At 39.2% G+C, this 13,284-nt stretch overlaps 1 protein-coding gene across 1 annotated transcript; it reads left to right on the plus strand.

The window, feature by feature from the left end:
* The first annotated feature begins 7,680 nt into the window (after positions 1–7,680).
* LOC148723102 (uncharacterized) lies at positions 7,681–13,284 on the plus strand. Its single transcript, XM_088734370.1, has 2 exons — positions 7,681–7,788; positions 8,641–13,284. The coding sequence occupies exons 1-2, from the start codon at positions 7,725–7,727 to the stop codon at positions 12,999–13,001; spliced, it is 4,425 nt and encodes a 1,474-aa protein (XP_088590496.1). The 5' UTR covers positions 7,681–7,724; the 3' UTR covers positions 13,002–13,284.

Genomic DNA, 13,284 nt, shown 5'->3' on the forward strand with positions numbered 1-13,284 from the left:
TTAAATAAAACGTGATGCCCCCAGGCGCCATGTGAGTGTGGAGAATTCGATGTTCATTTCAAGCTAATTATAGTCAGTTTTTCGAAAATACACAGAAAAAAAAATTACCCTTGAAAGTAGTCAGCATCGTTATGTTTCTTCTGTGAAGCTGTGAATGTTAAGTAAAGTCGCTTTTAATCTTTCTTTATTACGCTTTAAGTGCCATCATGAAGCGGTTTACAAACTTAAAGTGGTTTACAAACTTAAAAACATCCCGAAACATTGTTGACAAAAACATCGCTTCTTATACTTGAAGAAATGATCTGTTGATTTTATACTACATATCCAGAAATACATTTCAACGTATTCTTAAAACTTAAACTTAGTAAAAGAGAAGTATGTTAGGTTTGGTGACATATATAACTACCGAAAACGTAGATAACATTTGAAAATTCTCTTAAGTTCATCCTTCGCGTGACCATTTTACGTACGTGACCTAACCCCTGACCCAAATTTGGGTAACCGATAAATCTGACCGCTTAGGATTAAGGCTTTTTCAGCTTTTTGCTCACTTCTTCAATCTCTTATTTAAAATGTTTGGTGCCACACTGAAAATCTGCAAGGGAAGTGCACTGGAAACGCGACTGAGAATTTCCCTGGGAAAAGCAATTTGAGATGGGCTGCAAGTGGTCAAATTTAACAGCTGTCAAAACACAGTTGCATAAAGTTTTAGAAAAGCAAGCTTAAACATAACCAAACGTACAAATGGCTAGCACCTTACGGCACTGTAAAAGCAAGTAAATACCCGTTTTAGTGTAAAAAAAGTATGTAGCCTTGGTCGACGCCGTGCAACATGTACAGCTTAGATGGCCATGAAATTACATCAAATTTATCAATGATATCTGTCTAAATGTCACGGTAAATCATGATTTTCTCTCGATACAACAGCATGCGTACTCCTTAACAAGAAGTTGCTCGACTCTATTGTGACCGTTTACACTTAGCATCTAATTACAGCTGACAATAAAAAATCTTCGAATTCCAAAGAGGGAGCATCAAACTACTGCGAAATCACAATATGTATTTGAGTTCTACATATGCACTCATGTAATGAATGTGCAATGCGTGAGAAACTTCCTGGTAACGCACAAAGTGTGTCTTACATGCATGTGACGGTTCAATAATTATTTCAGCTCGCTGCTTACCTGTCGATCGTGACGCTGTTTTAACGCGAGCATTTTTCCACCTCCCGGGAGGGTTAAGTCAACTAACATGTAATAATCGCAGTATAATAACCTAAGCGAGGGGACACTTGTTCGGGTCTCAAACACGTCCACTGAGAACTAAATCTCACCCCAATAACAAAAGGACCATTAGAACAGCTACGGGGGAAATTTTCAAATCGCACGATTGTGTTCGTTTTGTCCATTACTCGCTTTTTTAGAGTTATATTCAGTTATCCATTTACTCCATTGGCTACATGTCTTTCTAATTCTTATCTCACACGTATATTTTGTGTTTTTTGTTTTTTGTTCAATTACCCTCTTGTCCTAATTAAATTAAATGAACCAAAACAGAAACTCCTAAACCACGTAAAATGCCAAAGTTGCTCATTAAAATTTACTTATCTAAATAAAATATTATCGATTAGGCGATCTGTTCAGCCATTACAGCCCTAGGTATTAAAAGCAAGCAAACGAGCTGAGATAACCGATCAGAACTGATTAAGTTCGGTTACTGGCGGATCTGGCATGTGCACGGGGAAACAGCTTCACCAAGCACGGGAAGGTGTGGTGTTTTTCGTCGAATGGCAGGTACAGGAACATTCAGCTCCAAGTTCTGTCAAATACTCTGCAGCATGCCAAGCTTTAGCTTCTTCAACGTGTCGTTCTTCACTATGGTACAGATATCGAACTGAACACTATTGGGTGCTGAAGAAAAATGGTTTCTGGGGCCAAATTCCTTGCCATCGCGAAGTTGATTTCCTCTTCGCTGACCTGAACATCGCAATCATCTGGTAGTTGTTTCCGAACCTTGGGAGCAAGGCGGGAGAAGTAGGAAGAGATCTGCTGTGGGTTAAGGACTCTGCAACATTGAAAATTCGAGCACCGTCAGGTCCTTGGGCACGTCTCATCTCTCTTGCATCTACTTCCCCATCTAATTTTCTACCTGACGTTTGGCCAGTATTGAAGTTGGCATCAAGGTATGCCTTTTGCTACTCACTAAGCCTTCTTGGTTGACTTAAGAGCCCAGTCTTCCTTATTACAGCAATCAGTTCGACCTTCACTTCCTGCAACTGGTTGCAGAGTTGGTATAGTTGGTATAATTGGTATAATTGATAGTAATAGTTGGTATAATTTATGGGGGGTACTGCGCCTTTGAATATTGTATAGAAAGGGCGCAATATAAATAAGGAATTCATTCATTCATCATGTAGTTCCAACACCTTCCAATGCAGATTTATATGCGATCTTGGCCAGGTCTAGAAAAGATCTCTTCTCTAAAGACTTTGTGCATTTTTCTGAGGACAGGTGTTTCTCTAAGGCAGAATGCCTTTGAAAAACTCTCAAGCACCCGTCTTAAGGGCAGGAAAATGCTGCTGTTTCATCACCAGCAATCTCTTCATGCGTCTTAGAGACTTCAGGTCTCTCTGTAGTCTACGACTCCGTCTGCGTGGACTTCTTTTTGCTGAGCGATTTAAAACCACCTGTGGAAAATGTTGACCCCATCCAGCGATAACTACACTCTGAAAATAGAATGATGTTGTGGTCATCAAAAGATCCCGTAAATACGTTGTTAAATTGTGGTAATTTTTTTGCGATTTTGCAAAGAAAATTTGGTACTACAAAGACCATGCATGTAAAAAAAATATTGCTATGTTAATTGTAAATTGACTAAAGTAAGACTGGCTAACGGATCTGACCGACAGGAAAAAAAAGAGAAACTGTAAGGGGAAGGAAGCGATCAATTAACAAACACATGCTTGACAAGAGAAAGAAGAATCGATGGATGTGCGGTCAGACGGTCGGGTGGACACACCCACGAACACGGGTGTGGTTCGAGTATGGACGGGGGACTTGCGCGCGGACAGGTGGCAAAGGAGATTGTAACATATCAAAAATATGCTACTTCTCAACACTGTATGTAGCTCACTAGCACTTACCGGGAGATTGCATCTCTAATCTGATATCTCTCCCACTCCCGATTCCATGGGCCCGCCAAGCTGTAATGCTTTCGGGGTTGAACTTAAAATTGTTGAGCTTGCTGATACCGGGAATCTTCCTTGCCTCATCAATGACGAAATCCTCCATGCTGTCAATTGCAACTGCTCTCACTCCTTTGACGCCTCCGTGGGAAAGAAGAGCTTCTTGGAGCTGACTTCCATTCGTTGCCTTCGTTTATGTAGACCCTTACGTGGCCTGTACATTTTGCCGCAAGTCTGTCTGCGGCACCTTTACCTCCCTGCGGGTCAGAAAAGTCAATTCCTATAACCTGGATACCAGTAGATTCTGCAATGGCTGGACACGCTAGGATCTTACACGGTAAATGATAGCAACCGGCGTTGTCTTTCCTGAAATATGCCTTCGTTACTTCCCCGTGTTCAGCTTTAGGGTCTTCAGAACATCCTGCATGATAGCCACAACTTCAGGACTTCCTTGACTGCACAACTGGATTTCATGAGTGAATCCCTGCCATTCAAGAAGGCCATTTACGCGACGATAGATTTTCACACAAATAATTTTCGGAAAGTTCTTTAAAAAATGTGATGATAGTTTCATCGACGGATTTTGATATTGTTCTTTCATCCAAGATTTTTAAAGTAGAAATAAAAGAATTTGAGGCGATTCTTTGTTTACGTGAACATGTTAAGCGTCACGGCTCAGGTCACGCACAGTTCAATAAACTTGATAAATTGCATACGTTGTCTATACCATGAATGCTGTGAATGATCCAAATAGCCTTCTTTTTCTTCATTTAAGCACGAAAATGTTTGTGTATACTTGATAAGAAGCAACTCAATACATCATTAATCTAAGTGTAAGTAGCGGCGTTTTAGCCAACACTGTGATTGTATAGTTTTCGAAATGTTCTGAAGTTTGTAAATCCCATCAGCCGTGTTACATGTGTTAAGAGACACGCTGGCACTTAAAACGTGATTAAGAAAGATTAAAAGATTAGAAACTACTTTGCTTTACATTCACAGCTTCATAGAAGAAACATAACGATGCTGACGCCGTTTAATGGTCATTTAATTTTTTCTGTGTATTTTCGACAAACTGACTCTATAATTTGCTTGAAATGAACATCGAATTCTGCACGCTTACATGGCGCTTGGGTGGCATCACGTTTTATTTAACTACCGAGACGAGACTTAATATCCAACGGCGAAACTTTCCAGGTGTATAGTTTGATAAATGAGCTTTTGTCTGAAATGGTTTTCATGTCGAAATTTTAGGTACCAGGTGTCATTTAAACCGGTCAAAGTTAGCCTTCATTTTGTCTCCCAAAAAGATGTGCAAAATACGCCTTTATAAAAACCGCGATAAAACCCATACCAAAGAGAATTACAAAATATCTTTATATGCTTTTATTGTGCAGTGATATTATAATTTCTGTGGAAAGTTTGGTGGTGAATGGACTTGTTTAGCGCTGCCAACATCTTTCTAAAGTTGCGTGACGATTTGACCGTTTAAGCAAGAAGAAAACGGCTATTTTAGCGAATTTTCAAACTTTTTTAAATTTCAGCCGGAAAAAAAAAATCGCTGGAAATTTAAAATATTTTTTTTCCAAACTAGTTCACAGAAAGGGATGTTTTGGTAAAATAAAATAAATTTCGAAATTTCGACACTGATTTTCGATTCTCGAAATATTCTGGCGGCTTCTCTTAAATATTTGACAACCGGGATCGCAAATTCTCTCAGCCAGCAAAGTTGTTGAGATATCGAGTAAAAAAACTGCAAAAATCATAGAATAGGGAAGATGGTAATTTGTTTAGCTCGGTAAAGAAATAAAGAATTAAAGGAGTTTCTGTCTTGTCACGAAAATTGTAAGGCACCATTAGAAATCGAACCTCAGACCTCAGATTCCATGTTCACTGGAGCTTGGAATACAAAGGTCTGAGTCTCAACTCCTTATAGGTACTCTTGAGTTTTTTCTTTTCCCACCCTTGGGACAAGACAAAAAAAGCGTATTTTTCAAAACTGTACCATTGCGTTATTTGTAAAACAAATGCATACTGCCCGGCATTTACATTTTTAGACATTAGCTATACATTTTGTTTTAATACATTGATTAAATATAAATGTACCTGTTAGTACATGAAGAAATATTCTGTTCATGTTGCATACGTTAACTAGTACCATACAACTACAAACTGTGGATTGAAAAATAATGTTCAATCCTAGTACTAAAATTATTCATTGGTTATGAGCGCAAAACAGTTTTAATGACAAAAGAAGAAGGAAAATATCCATTGATCATAAATAGGTATGCATAGATAGTATAACAGTTAGATCTCGAAAAAAGATATTTGCGTTGCCTGGATGAATCAGTCAGTTAGTTCGAAGATGACTCAAGGTATATTCCACAGAGCTCAAAACTCATTTTTTTTATTAATTTGGCCAATGATGACCTGGAATCATGAATTAGTAACCATCGAAAACAAAATGTAATCAAAGGAAAGAAAAAGAAAGGGCTGGTTGGCGGTTGATTTATAGAGGTTGATGTGATATCTCAAGGTTAATACTTAGAAGACCAAGAAGCGAGAAGGAGGCAGATTTTTACCAAAGGAAGTGAAGGAGTGTTTGAAGAAAATCAAAAGCGGCGATGAGGGCGAAGAGAGCCACACTGATTAAATTCTCGACTTTGATTTTAATCCAGCTGAGAGGGTGTAATACATTTATTCAATGTTTAAATGAAACATGGCTCGTCTTGAAGAGAAAGAGAGAGAAAGTCAGGAAAATGAGTTTCAAGAAGAAACGTCAACCAGCTTAGTTAGTCGCTCACGTCTTGGAAATCGCGAGTGGTTCTCTTGCCGCAACTGTCAAGAGAAACCTACGGAAAACAAGAATGTATACTCCCGAGAATTAAATGTACTAGGACATCAACTCAATTTGAGAGGCAAAGGTTTTTTTCGTCAAAAGAATCCTGGCTCTGAAATGTTAGTTATTTTACTACGGCAGTGCCCGCTACGGATACATTTCACATTGTTACCTTGAAATGAAACGAATACATTTTTGCAGTTTCAGAAACACGGCTTCGGCTATAACTGAACATGAGCCATTTGGACCGAAGAACAGCCCCGGCTGGCATGCAACAAGTTAGAAGTGATAGACTTGAAGATCATCCCTCGTATGCGTAAACACCGCCAAAATTGACCAGAAACATTTAGTTTCCAAAATTAATGCAGACAAAATGCAGAAGGTAATCGTAAGAATTCAATTTTATTTGTTTCAGCTTTCATCTTTAAGTTGTAACTGGTGTTTTTATCCTTATTGCTTAGAATTAGCTTCACCGCAATAGTTTTCATTCTAAAATGTTTGAAATGTCGCGACTTATGAGAAGCCGAGCTTCGTTATTGGCAACGTAAGTCGCCTCTGTCATACAGTAGGAGTATGCGACCGGCGGGGTAAAGAAAATTTACTTGGTGGAATCATAACAGCCATTTACCTTCAACATGATGGCTGATTGTCAAGCAGCTCAGTGTTAAAATCTTTGCTATGGCGTTTGAAAAAATCGTCTACCTTTCCTTTTACTGTGGATGTCGAACCCACGGACTGACAACAAGTACCGATCATGCATTACATGCAAAACAACAACTGCCTTCTTAAGCGCAAAGAGTGCTGGGTGTCACGTACATGGGAAATGCGCGCAGAGGTTTAATAATTCCGGAGTTGAGGTATAGGGTAAGGAAGAAGTAAATGTGTGATCGAGCATCTGCACTGTAATATAAGGAGTTCGTAGTGTCACCTACATTTTACCAACACGCCTCAGTTTTCTCCTGCGGTGGTGTCACGTAAATTTTACCATCATGGCAAGTTTTAAGCAGAAAAAAGCAAATTACGTAACACGCAGGTACATGTGACTAAGCCAAGATTGGAATTATCTTTGATTCTCACGGGGCAAAAGGATAGTCCCTGTTTTGTGGAATGCCACCTAAGATAGCTAACAATGATTTTTATACTTGATAGTCTCTGTAGACTCTACCCTGTTGTTATCTTGAATCTTCAGGATAATTTGCGTGTCATCTTTTATATAACGCAAAGGAATCCAGTAGAGAGACCTTTTGAATATTTCTTATGTTCCTGCCGGTAGGAGAAAAACGTTTGCTGCCCAAGCACAAGAAGACACTATGCTAATTTAGGCTATGTGCCTTGTAAATAGAAGGTATATACCACGTGAAAAACGAAAAACTTCTCCTTTCAATCAACTTTTCTAATAGGAAGCCATAGACATAAGAACGCATTCACTAACGACTTGTTCTGCTTAACTACTTTTACATGCCACTGATTACCCACGAACTGGAAATTTGCGAAAATTTTATCAAACTAAAAGTTGTAGTAAATGAATAACTTACGAAGACAAAACAGGAAGTTGTGACGACATCGGGTAATGTAAATTGCTTTTCACTTTCCGGTTTTCTTGGTTTGAAACAGGTTAGACCGGCCACTCTTAGTCACAGAAACTTTTATCAGGAGTGAACGGAGATCAGAATTAATCATGAAAGTTAAGCTTTGAAAAGTCTAATGGCGAGCGAAAATATTTTTATGCCGGCTCTCTTCGTTTTCGCATTTTCAATCCAAAGCTCAGGTAATTTTTCCGTTAACCAAATATTTTAATTATTCGATGTTGATAATTTTACCGTTACAGGGTACAGGATCGTTTCCGTGTAATCTCTTTAACTCGCTGCTTATTTTGGAAGAAAGGTCTTACTTTAAACTATTCTTAGGCAGAGATTCCAGTAGTTTGACATTATTTGGACGTGAATGACATGAAAACAATAATTACTTTGTTTCTACTTCATTGAAGATGTTTTGATAGCTTGCTATGCTTTCTTTAAGCTTGTGTAGCTGAAAACCGAAATTATTGTGGCCAATTTTAAACCGGCTTGACTGGTACTCTTACTGTGGTTAAATAATAGGATGCAACTTTCTCTTGTTATGTTAAACTTTCATTGTAAGTATGAATAAGACTGATTAACATAACTTGCTCGCTTTTTCTCCTTTAAATCAAACGAAAATCACATTAAAGAGAACGTAAGTATAATGGTCTCCAAAAGAGAGACACTGAAAAAAATTGATACAAGAAACAAAGAAAAAAAAAGATTAGCGTAGTGTTAGAGTCTAGAGATAAAGTAAAAAATAGCTATTTGCTCAATTTTGAGTTTAAGAAAGTGCAACTCGCCACGATGGATGTGAATTTTTTAAATTGAGAGACTTAAAGCATAATATATTATGCATCATCAAGAAATAGGAGATAGTTTTAGGTCAGAATTTTGGCATGAAGAAATCAAATAGCAGCGAGCACGGCTGAGAAAGTTCAAATTATAGATAGAATGACGTTTATACACTGTAGGTGATGATATTCTGGAAATCTCCTTGTAAATCTCTATTGCGATTTTTCTTGATATACTTTCTAAGCTCTGTTATGCGACAATTTCAGGTTCAAGCAATGCGAATGTTTATGTTTCTCTTTATGGATATGACACTGAAACATGCGGCAGCCAAAGTCGCCCTTGTCGGTCTATTGTTCAAGCGGTTCGACGTGTAAGCTATGGCGGAAACATCTATCTTGATGGACGCGGGACCAAGAAACGACCGTATAATTGTGTAAACGGTGGCAATAGCATAATGCATTATCCAGACATTTCCGTGAACAAGAGCTTGTCTTTTCGAGGCTTCAATTCCACCCCACACGTTTCATGTACAGAAGGATTTCACTTTCAGAAAGCAAATGGCCAGCAACTGACATTTGCGTTGATGCTGTCAGGAATCGATTTTCGACAAACTCCACTTATTTGTAATGATTGCCAGCACATCACAATCCACAACTGTTCCTTCCAAAATGCTTCAAGAGCCTTGGCCATCAAAATACAGAACATTACGTCTTTCCAGCTTGATATTAAAGGCAGTTCAACGTTTCGAAATAATTCACAATGCATCAGCGTCCTTTTATTCCATAATTCTAAAGGGAAAAGTCAAGATGTTAGGGTTAAAATCAAGGATGTAGTCTTTAAAAGAAATGGTCTTTACTGGCACTCTACCGGAAGAGAAATCATAAAGATCAGATCTGTCGGAGAGAAAGGTTCTTGGCCAGTATACATTGACGTTTTCTGCGGTAAAGTTAAAAGTTCCCATAACGGAGGCTCCTTCCTAGATCTTAACGTTCCAAATGCGATTACAAATGAAACGTTCGAAAACGTCGAGCTACATCACAATGGAGTAAGTCACAAAAATCGAAAGCATAGTCTGCGACGTTTATATTTCTCACAAGCTAGAGAAACCAAAGCAAAGTTCATTTTCCTGACTTGCCATAGCAACCTAAAAGCACAATGCATTGTGGTTCAATCAGACAGGGCTGATATAGTTATTGAAGAATCGCTTTGTTACAACCAATCTGCAACTTCAAAAAGTTTGGGTTCTTGCTTGTCTCTTGCAGCTAGTATTAATGCATCTTTAAGAATCGTAAACACTAATTTCCATAATAATGAAGCTGGTGTCGGCGGATCACTTTTTGCCAGTAACAAACATGGATGCCTAAAAGTCGACCTTACAAATGTTACATTCAGTGAATGCAAAGCCAGGAGGTATGGATGCGTAATATCAATGGGGAGAACCGTTAAAGGATCATCAAAAGGAAATCAGCGGGGTCCCCGCAAGTTATATTTCACGCTCAGAAATGTAATTGTTCAACAATGGGAAGGAGATTCTGAACAAAAAGTATACAAGTGCAGGGCTATAGACGTTGTGCTAGATGGTGGAACTGTGACACTAGAGGGATCCACGTTCACGCAGAAAATGCTAACAAGAGGCCATGGAGCTTTCAGTGTGGTTACCACTGGAGGAAAAAGCAACATTACAATTTCAAAATGTATTTTTAAGGACACTTCAAAAGACGCAACGGGAGGATATATAATCTTCATAGACTCCAAAACTGGCAACGCAGGGATGGTAACAATTTCGAACAGTCTAATAGAAAACAAAGAAAATAGTAAAGTAGGTTTGTTCATCAGACCCAAATACCGCATTAAGCTATTCAGCGTTACTTTCACCTCTCTTAAATATGCATTAGTAACAGGATCAGAACCGCCCAAAGGCTTTTCTTTTCCAATAGATATTTTCATTGATAAATGCTCTTTCATCGATAATATATACGACGCCATGTTTACATTTCTCGGTCCAACATCAGTTCAGCTAACCATTACAAACACGCTCTTTACCACCAGTAACGAAGCATTAAATTATGATGATCGTGACAATAGCTATGCCATTCGCTTGATGATCCCATCACTTAAACATTTCAACATCTCAAAGGCAGTCATCCAACTTGACAATAACGAATTCCTCCATAGATCGGCCAGCTATTTTGTTCTCTTATTCGAAGGCTTCAAAAACGTGACTGTTAGACGGTCGCTCTTTCGTAATTGTCATGTCAGTGCTTATAAAGGCGAACGGAGTTTCCTAAGAACAGGTCTATATTACGAGCCAACCGCTGGCGCCATTTCTGTTTTATTCGATCCAGATATACCAGACAGTCTAGGATGTGTAAAATCTCACAGCGCTAAAGGGAAACACCCTTCATGGTACTACCGCAGTCATGTGCTCTTTGAAAATACAAAGTTTGAAGGGAACTTAGGATTTGAAGTTGGAGCTGTCCATATCAGCAATGGCTGGGCGAAATTCCGAAGATGTGTGTTTCGCGACAATTTTGGCATTCGTAGCAGTGGACACGTTCATTCTGCATATGGAACTGGCCGTGTAGAATTCGAACATTGTTCTTTTTCGAGGACAAAGGAAAGTGGGACAACTGTTTCAAAAGGCTCTCAATTTGATAAAGGTGTCTTCCTCTACTCTGAAAGTGGAGGTCCCTTAATACTTGAAAACACATCAATGACCTCACTAACATTTAATAGGAGTACGTATCCGATTGTTGACATTTCCAGTGGGGGATTTGTTCACATGGATGAAAAGTCGGAAATGAAATGTAATAAAGGAGAGGCTCTTCTTTTGGAGAATGGCACACATTTTCAATACACAGAGAAAAATGAGAGTATTTGTGTATTGAATGTTACCGTTTTGAAATATTCATGCAAACCCTGTCATCCAGGCTACTACAGCCTTCAAAAAGGGGTCTCCGAGGGCTTGTTTGTAGCCTCCAGGGCTGACTGCCATCCATGTCCATTTGGAGCCACCTGCATTGAAAGTAACATTGCTGCGAAACCAAACTTTTGGGGTTATGTAACACCTGGTAATCAATCAATGCTCAAATTTAGTGCCTGTCCGGAAAATTATTGTTTATCAACTTCTTCTACGAGCTACAACAGCTGCCGAGGAAACAGAAGCGGTACTCTTTGTGGACAATGTGCAGAGGGGTTTACTGAGACTCTTTTCTCCACTGAATGCCGCAAATCTACAAAATGCAACGACTATTCTGTGTGGGTTGTGACAATACTTTTAACGATCTTGTTAGCTCTTTATCTTTTAACAAAGCCCCCGATACTGCGCACCCTGGGAAAACAAATATTCTGGTTCAAGAAAACTTATGAAGATCAGTCAAGGGATGAAGTGCACGGCATTATTGGTTGCGAACATTCCGAGAGTGGCTTCTTGAAAATTACGTTTTACTTCTATCAAGCAGCTGAGACTTTGATAGTAAGTTCTGTTGAAGAACTTATTGGAAAATTTTCTTTCATTCATTTTGTCATCTCTGCCTACAACTTCCATGTTCAATCCATCAATCAAGGACTTGGCTGCCCATTTGCAGGACTCACCGCTGTGACAAAAGAGCTTTTTCTTTCTGGTACAGTCTTTTTGACAATGGCTAACCTTGTTTTCATTTATGCTGTGCATCGTGTCGTCAATATGTCTTTGGGACGAGAAAAGCCTTCCCTTATCAGTTACATGGCTGTTGTTATTGAAGTGCTGTTGCTGGGATACGAAAGGCTTGCAGAAACGGCCCTAAAGCTGATGCACTGCGTACCTATTGGATTTGGAAAGAAGCTGTTCATCGATGCCAATGTTTCGTGCATGCAATGGTGGCAGTATCTTCTTCTTGCCTATATTGTCATTTTTCTAGTTCCTTTCATCGTCGTTCTTTACTGGGGATCCTTCAAGCTGTACAGATCTTCCATTACAGCAGGAGAGTTTGTTGCCGCCAGCGTGATTCCGCTACCATTTTTTATTTATTGGCTTCTCAAAACAATTCTGAATAGGAGAGGCGAGGATTCTTCTGACCAGCAGGTCGTCAACACGGATGTTTTGAACATACTTCATGGTCCTTTTCGTCCTCCAACCCATAATGATAACGGGACGCTTTACTGGGAGAGCGTTTTGATAGGTCGAAGGCTAATCCTCCTCGCTTGTGGGGCGTTCATCACTGATGTTATGTTACGCATGGTCCTTTTGTCTGCAGCATGCCTACTGATAACACTTCATCATGTTTTGAAGAATCCTTATCGACATCCCCTGGCGAATAATGCTGAGACATTGTCCCTTGTTACCTTATCTCTCATTGCTATCATCAATCTGGCCAAAGCAACTCCATTATCATTTGGTATCACAACTGACGGACCGAGTGGGGCTTATCTGAAAGGTCTGGAGTGGTTTGAGGTGTGTGCCTTGGCATTCGTCCCAGCGATAATGTCCATTTTGATCGCATTCGCTATTTTATCTCAGCTTGTGAGGTTTACTCTCCTTATAATTGAGCAATTTTTGAGGTGTTGCAGGAAGATACCCTTCTATCCATGGTACAAGGACCAAGAGCAAACACCTCTCCTCGCTACTGCTGAACATAACTTGAATTAAAGTTTAGCCGCTTATGTACACTTCCTTGATCTGTTAACATTCTATCAAAATCTTAGCATATTTTATTGTAATTGTTCCGGTGATTTGAAAGATGTTGCGTTCAGCTTGGTAAAGGATTCTGTCATATCTCGCTATAATCTTCTCGCTCGAGGTGATTATAGTAGTGGTGCTAAATTTCAAAATGGCTCCCTGGCGTTTTACCACTTTTTCGCAAGAAGCGACGAACGCAATAGTCTATAATTATATACATATTATAAATTTTATAAAGCAATGGAATTATCTA

Source organism: Stylophora pistillata, chromosome 9, assembly GCF_964205215.1.
Source record: "Stylophora pistillata chromosome 9, jaStyPist1.2, whole genome shotgun sequence".
Lineage (NCBI taxonomy): Eukaryota > Metazoa > Cnidaria > Anthozoa > Scleractinia > Pocilloporidae > Stylophora > Stylophora pistillata.

Bases quoted from the DNA above. Each gene is read 5' to 3' on its own strand.
- LOC148723102 (XM_088734370.1), top strand. From the start codon at position 7,725: ATGGCGAGCGAAAATATTTTTATGCCGGCTCTCTTCGTTTTCGCATTT. The intron at 7,789-8,640 runs GTAATTTTTCCG...CGACAATTTCAG, and splicing joins ATTTTCAATCCAAAGCTCAG to GTTCAAGCAATGCGAATGTT.